Raw genomic sequence first — 8173 nt, forward strand, 5'->3', positions numbered from 1 at the left:
CTCCTATACCCCCCCCCTCCAGTTTATTCATCACACAACTTGCTCTGACTGAGAAGAATAAAGCCAGTACAATACAAGATGGATATAAGGAAGGAAAAGTAGATTAAAAACGGTGCAATGGATATTAGTTGGTAGTGCCTCTCACCCAAAATAATTCAGTTAAAACAAAACAATGAATGACCAACAAAAAGGAACAAAATTATCATGTGAGTCTGAGAAGGAATGATCTCAAAGCGTGGCCCCAAAATATCTAAATGATGTTCTAGTTAAGGGAAAGTCAGACAGAGCCACTGCATGCAAATTAGTCTTTCCAAAGTGTCCCGGTCAAAGGTTTCTCTGCCGCTGTCGGGACTGTGGTCAGAGCGCCTGCATCTGTGTGTCAGCCTCCAACTAGTGCCGAGTTAGGAGGCCCTCTGGTGGATACAGCGCATGACATACACGCACATACACACTACCCAAACTGTCGGTACAATGCTCCAACGAACACATTCTTTCCCTTTCTCAGTCACTCTCGTGCACACTCACTGACACCCACACACACACACAGACACACACACACCCACACACACACACACACACACACACTCTCACATGGCCTCACATTGCTGCAACGAGATCTCTATAAATTGTAAAAGAAAATATGAATTAACACACACACAAACACAAACACACACACACACACACACACACACACGCACACACACACACACACACACACAATAAAAAAAAAAATATGGCATAACATTTTCATCCCTCTAAAGGCAACAGCTTCAGGCAAAACATGCCGACAGCACAACAAACTACCGAGAAAATTTACCAACAACACAAACAGCCGATTAGATAAACAAGTTCTTTTTTTTTTAAGTAAAAAACACAAATACCAAAAATTTAACATATTTCATTGTGCCTTCTGTCTGTGTAGAAAACCCTAGCGTTGCCTGAGCAGAGAGGGAGAGCGAAGGGAAAACAGAGTGTGAGAGAGAGAGAGAGCGGCAGAGAAACGAGACGGGGGAGAAACACAACTTACCTGCTGTTGTTGCAGATGCAGCAGCTCGACTGTGCTTACTTCGCTGCTCGTGTCACCAGCGCTTGATCTCCCATCTCTACTGCCAGCCTCTAATTGGCTGCTGCTTAGGGTGCTCATTCCATTTTGACTCATTGAACTGTTGCTTATTGTCTCTGTGGCCGACTCCTGCATCATCATGATTTAAAACCTAGAAGTGATTAAGAGGCACCGGTTAGGGCTCTTCTTGTCACAATTCCCCCCTTTTTCCCTCCTTATTTTTTTTCTTCTTTTTTTTACGCTTCTATTATCAAGCCCTCAGTCCCCCTCTGCAAATTAAAGCATTTAAAGAAGAGGGAGGGGGGATGCAGGAGGAGCAATTATGCATTCATTGTGTAAATGAAGCAATACAAAGAGATGCACGTCCTGGTGCTATTTAAAAAATGGGAGGGGTACCTCAATGTGGCAAATGTTTTCATCCATAAGATTTAGGCATAAATCTAATCTGGTTTTGAGAAATCAGTTGTATTATTTTAGTCTTCATTATTATTAATAAATATACATTTGAAGTAAATTAAAGATAAAAAAATATGCTTAAACAAATATGCCATTCTCAAATGAGCATATGCTTAATTCTTAATATCTCCCTCACACTTCAGGGCAGCCAGGCAACACACACAGAAAACAGAAGCACGGCACTACTGTATTATTTGACGTGTTAAAGCTGTCAGTCTTTTAGTGTGTCGCATCTGAATGAAGTTAACTAATGACGCAAAGCTAATCATGCTAAATTAAAATTTGGTGGCGAGGAGGAGGCACCAAATCACATGGTGCAGGCCACCTCCCCTTCCCCTATTCTTTAATGAAACATTATATATTCATTTATTTAGGATATTTAGAAAAACACAATTAAACCAATCTGCGATCAAACTTTTGTGGTGGGAGATCTACAATGCAATGACAATATTTTTAACATAAATATAGGTTATTGAATTAATGCTCTCGGCATCTATTAGATATGTAAAAGTAGTGAAAGAGAGAGAAAAAAGAAGGAAAGAAAAGGAAAAAAAATCCTATCACGAATATCACTAATGATTGTGCTAAAAACAGCATAAATTATGCATATTACCACCTCTCTCTCCAGTAATAAATGTTTTATCATTTTCCTCTGCATTTAATGCTCTGTACCTTCACTGGGGCAGAGAGACGTCGACATCCTCACAATAAATAAAAGACACTCTAAGGCTTGAAATGCACTCCAGAATCAGGGTTTTTACATGCTCTATATTGAGAAAAAAAATGATCTCCAATATTTAAAATTAAAATTTGAACATTTTAAAGGATAAAAAAATACTGTAGCAACTTTCAAAGACTGCGTACTATGTCATTACTTATTTAACATTAGTTTGCCACTTTCATATTTAAAAACACAGTTTTAGGGTGCAAGAGCAACCAACTGCCGGATAATCCATCCACACATCCATACAACATAAGAGGGTCGTAAATATGATTGCATGTGAGCACATGTGCCCAGCCGACATTGGTACCATGTTTATTCTTTGGCCAGTAAATACTGTTTTAATAGAAGTGTGTATACATGTCCTTGTGTGTGTGTGTGTGTGTGTGTGTGTGTGTGTGTTTGACAAGGGGCAGATACAGGACAGGCCTTAAAGGATGTCCACAGCAAGGATAAACAGGATCCAGGCAGGGAGAACAAACAGGGCTGAGCTGTTACACAGAGCAGGGCGACAGCTGCCTGGGACACAAGTAAATAGGGAGAGGCCAGGACAAGGCGTGCTTGTGAACAAACAGGCCCCTGTTAAACACCGCACCGCTCACTACTGATGGAGAGAGACACAGAAAAAAAGACAGAGAGGGGGGGGGGTGCAGACGGGGGGTGACGGAGAGAGACAGATGAAAAGAATGCGAGTGGAAGAGAGAGAAAAGGAAAGTGAGTGGGTGGGAGGGAGGGAGGAAGGTGGTGGTGGTGGTGGAGGGGAAAGACTGGCACAATGTGACATCCAATCCAGTGATGAATCTCAGCACAAGAAACTCAAGGCTGCAGCCAGGATCAGCCAGCTAATAAGTATTCAAATTAGGCATAAATTTTACATGGCCAATGTTTAAAATATTCAGAGAAAGACTGTCTGATTGCCTTTACTACAATTTTATGAACATTCTAATGGAGCCTGGATCTCTCTTTTTTCTTTCTTTCTTGGACCGACGATGGATGTTCAGAAAACTTAAAGATATATCAGATAAGAAAATAAGGATTTTTAATAACATCTGAATGCAATTCAAACTACTACGGAACTCCAAGGAAAATTGCTACTTTGATATTAACAAACCGATCAAATTTGCTTTTAATGTGATCACTGATGGTGAGGATTATCACATTAATATCCTAAAAAGAGAAATGGATACAAATAAGAAATTAGGAATCATAGCTTGAGTAAAAAAACAACCAATTATGTAGCGTAATTTGAATTTAATACACAAACAATAAAGACCAACACCCGGCTTGATCTCAGAGCCATAATATTCTCGTCCTCCTCCAAAATAAAATCTGTGCAATATGTCTAACTGCAACATAATGATAATGCAGATATATGCAAAGTATATTCGCAGAGATCAGATGGTGCTTTAACCTTAATGACAGCGGTGAGATAAATTAATTAGCCATCTAAAGGCGGCATTCAAATCTGCCAATTAGAATGTCAATTAGAAACACAGCCAGGCTGCAATGATGAGCGGGCTACTGCGCTGCGAATCTGACTGTGGGGGTGATGGAACTGTCACACACACACACACACACACACACACACACACACACACACACACACAGCTCAAGAAAGACAGATACTGAAAGACAATACTCTGCACCTGAGGGTGTGACTATATGCATGCGTGTATCTACATTTGTGTGTGCCTACCACAGGTCCACCATGCCCTGTACCCTCTCCCTGAGGGATACTAGCCCTGACCCTGGCTCAGTTTGTCCTAAACCAACTGGGTCGGAAGGAGCCACGCCACCCCCAGCTACAATATCAACTGGGGCCGTGGCTCTGATCTGCGGCGGGGCAGGCAGCTTTAATGCCGCATGAGCGAGGCTGCCGGCTTGCCCGCACGTGTGTTTGACATCCCATAAATTGCCGGTATCCTGCCTTTCAACAGACGCGCTATTTGATGCTATTTCCTCAGCCATAATCTTCCAATGAGGGAGAACCTAGACCACTTATTATTGTGATCGGAAACGGAGAGGAAGGCTGTTATTGCCCTGGTAATACGCTGGTAATTCCGTAGATGTATAGCTTTGGGAAAGAAGATGATAGTGATTCTAAGTGTTTAGGTTGTGGGGTGGTGCAAAGATAGTGAGAGACCGAGATAACTCTGCACTCTCCAAATATATACTGTGGTCCACGATCGCTGATGACTCCCAACATTTCTATTAAGGTGGAGGCTCAACAGAAAGAAAGGCCTTTCCTGATGAAGCAAAGATAGACACAAGGCAGACACTTTATTTGCAAAGATTGAGGCCAACTCCAGCTTTTGTCTCATTTCGTGTGAAACCATAGCCTTGCTTGCTATTCCTCTTCAGCTTGAGCAAATATTTACTCTGGAATCTTGCACTACGCAAATCTGTCTCTTCCATCAGGTACGAATCTGATAAAGGGTCCTGACGACGCATTTGGCCGAGAGATTGGGAGAATTTCTCCTCTTTCTTCCGAGAAGTGACACAACAAAGGTGTAGGGAGAATTGAGCCTTTCATTTCCTCATGCGCGCGCACACACACACACACACACACACACACACACACACAGTATTTCGCACATACACACTAAAAAACACAAACACGCACCTATCATTAAAGGGAAAAGAAGCAGCCCTCCATCTTTGTTTGCGAGCTCTAAAAGCCCTTAATGTAGCCTCATTACCTGGCCTGTCTCCCACTCCATCATGTGCAGTAAACACACACTATGACACTGGCCATCCATCTAGTGGGAATACACAGCTGTCTGCTGTGCGCCAACACGGTCTGGGGAACACTGGAGAATTTAACACGCACACGCACACACACATACACGCACACACACACACACACACACACACACACACACACACGCACACACACACACACACACACAGCGGGCTTGACACTGATTTTCGTTCAAAATCCCTGGCCTATCCATTTTTAGTGTGAGGATGTTCTCCACTGTGTCTCTATCTAGAACCCTGATCTATCCCCTCATTCAATATGCATGAGTTGCAAAAAATATTTTCATCAGGAAGACAAAAAAGAAAGGAAGAAAAAAGAAAAATGAACCTGTAAATCTGTGATCCCAGATGTGTGTTCATTATAAGTTCACATTTCAGGTGGGTGCCTGGAATTCTTTTGGTTTGTGAGATCAAAATAAAAAATAAAAAAAATAGAAATTACATTTCACAGTCTGCTGACTCCTCACAGCTCTCTGATCAAGTCGAGATATGGTTACCATTTAAAATAATCAGAGATTCTGTGCTTGAGTGAAATTAATTCATCATTGCCATAAGTTACTATGCATACAAAATAAAGAAGTAACTGGGCAAGGGCAAGGGCTCACATATTCAACACTTCAGATTGCTTAATAAATCAAAATGCCACATATGTGCTGACTAAAAAAACGGTCCTTAAAACCCATTGCATTTCAAAATGACAAATGTAATCTAAGACCAAATAATGGAGAGCAAGAAGTTTAAAATAACTTAATCAGATTGCATAAATGTCTGCAAGGCATAGCATAAATCAATGCCTTCAAAGAATCTTTAATTATGATCATATGTTTGTACTTGGGTGTGCACTGTATTTTTTTGGGGTTGCAAGTTGTCACTGCAGAGGGAGACCACAAGCAGTTTATCACAGCCTTCAGCTACAAGCTGTGAGTTTGGAGTCGCAGATGGAAAAAACAACCACTTGGAGAGCTGCGTTCGACAAAACCCAGTCCCCAGGATTAAGTAAGGCAAGCCAAGCAGCCGTGCCTTAGAATTAAAAGCTTCCTTTTTGGCACTAAAGGGCCACCATAAAGGAGCATTAATGACTACTTCTTATAAACCTGTGTATGGTAATGGTTTCTGCTCTCAGATAGAGGAATTTCAAAAGTGTTTCACCGGTGAATGAAGATTGCTTTGGAAAAAAAGGGGGCTGAAGGAATCATATTTACAAAATCAAGAGTGGGGCCAAATGAAAAGAGATGAATATGAATAATGGACTTTGCTTTTTTTCGGGATTAACATTATTCAAAGCAACAGAATCAAATGTGGTTATCTCCTGTCCAATGAGCCCTACATTGAGAAAACCTTAGTCATATTTCAATTCTTCATTTGAGCTGACAATAAATCGTAGTTCTGTGATAGGAGACATTCAGTCAAGAATGTTCAGAACTTAATTCTGTTCTATTTACAATAAGGAGATGAGACAGAATAAGATAAAAGACAGACTATTTGCCACAGTGTGTAAGTGTCCCTGAATGGAGTGTGAGTGTGTGTCAGAGTCAGGGTTTGTGGAGTACGGAAAAGCAAAAAAATGACAAAGAAAACCAGAGGAAAGGGTGTGAAGTACGTGTTCAATTGTACGGTCTTGCACAATGTCTTCTTAGAATCAAATGCAAGAGGCACTCATGAATAGTGTGCATGATACTATGTTAATACAAATTCAGTTTATATGAATACAACCAGCTCTGAAAAATGACAATGAAAAACAGTTATTGTACATGGGCTAGCCAATTACTAATAAGGATAAAAAAGGGTATGGTAGGCTAACATGAACATGTTAAATAAAATCAACAATGAATCACCCAGTAAATAAGTAGAGAAATATTATAGGATGAAATATAATTTACAGTTTATCAATTTCCTTTTCCAACAACAAAAACACCACTGCAGCAATAGATGCACACATCTTAACTATATTGCTGTAGCGCAGCACACCCCACGCAGAAAGAGTAAAAGAGGAGGAGAGAAACTAGTTCTCGCCTGCATGTAGGCTCGTCCCATATCATTTACACGTTACCCATCAGGCACCTCATTCTGCTGAAGCAGGAGACAGCCCCGTCGCTGTGGCAAAGGAAGACAGTGACGAAAGCTGATCAGTCCGCGCTCATTTGCATATTAGCAAATTCCATTAATTAACTCGGCCCACCTAATCAGGGCTAATTGACCTATAAAGAGGGGAGGCCTCATTGTCTCGTCCAATCATCTTTACCAAGAGTAAAGGAGGTGTGCCGTTGAATGCAGGGTACTTCCGACCTCGCTGTATTTATAGACCTCATGCGTGGAAGTATTCCACTCAGAAAAGACTCGTTTATTTTCCACCTGAACGATCAGGACTGAGCTGCTTTGACGTGGAGCAAGAGTTGGAAAACAAAAAGGAGAAAATGGACCAATTCTTTACACTAGTCGGGGACCTTGTCGAGGGCAGAAAAATCAGAGGAACTAATGACAGTTGGATGGCCTGACTCTCCGGTCCTCTCCACAGCGCGGCAGATCCAGCGGACAGGCGCAGGGAGCAAGCTGCGGCCGCCACAGCTACAGAGACATAGCTCATTGTGACGTTTCCAGTTATTTCTGGTTGATTAGGGCCATTATGTCTCCAGCTCTGATTTATGTTGTCATTCCCCCTCAACAGTCCTGCATCGATAGATCTTAATGAATTGGTAAATAAGGGTGAAGATTGCAGTTGACAACACCGCAGCATTCCTCATTCATACCAGACAAGATTTATGTAACCAATTAGGAGCATAACAGGGGAGACTGGTCAGGGGAAAAATAATCTTTCCACATGAAAATTACCAAAGTCTAACCCACGACAAAATAGATAATGGGAAGTCTTTAACACCGGCTTAGTCACACTTTCTCCATGCCCGGTTGGGGACTTTAAAAGTGTTTGAAAGGAAGGATCGCCCTTGCTCCTCTTAGGATTAAGAAATTGATTTTACAAAAATATGCAGAGGCTGGTTGACAGTGTGTACTGCCTGACATCTCAGCTGCACCTCTCCGTTTTGAAAACGCACCCGGCTAGTCGAGCCCCATCTGAATAACGTCCACGCCAAAGATGATGATGGAATCAACAGATTAAAAATTAAGCCTTTGCCAACAAAGCACCACTTTGATATGGAAATATTAAATTCAAGAAG

General features: G+C 41.5%; 1 protein-coding gene across 7 annotated transcripts in view; it reads right to left on the reverse strand.

The window, feature by feature from the left end:
- foxp2 (forkhead box P2) overlaps nt 1-8173 on the reverse strand; it is a 102840-nt gene that overhangs the window by 59231 nt on the left and 35436 nt on the right. For 5 of the 7 annotated variants that reach the window (XM_034863029.1, XM_034863024.1, XM_034863025.1 and 2 more), the window contains one exon: nt 1028-1214. The exons of the other annotated variants lie outside the window; for them this stretch is intronic. In XM_034863029.1, the coding sequence (XP_034718920.1) occupies nt 1028-1204 (177 nt within the window). In that variant the 5' untranslated portion in view covers nt 1205-1214. The remainder of the gene's footprint in view (nt 1-1027; nt 1215-8173) is intronic. 7 annotated transcript variants of the gene reach the window in all.

The sequence above is a fragment of the Etheostoma cragini genome, chromosome 23 (genome assembly GCF_013103735.1).
Source record: "Etheostoma cragini isolate CJK2018 chromosome 23, CSU_Ecrag_1.0, whole genome shotgun sequence".
NCBI lineage: Eukaryota > Metazoa > Chordata > Actinopteri > Perciformes > Percidae > Etheostoma > Etheostoma cragini.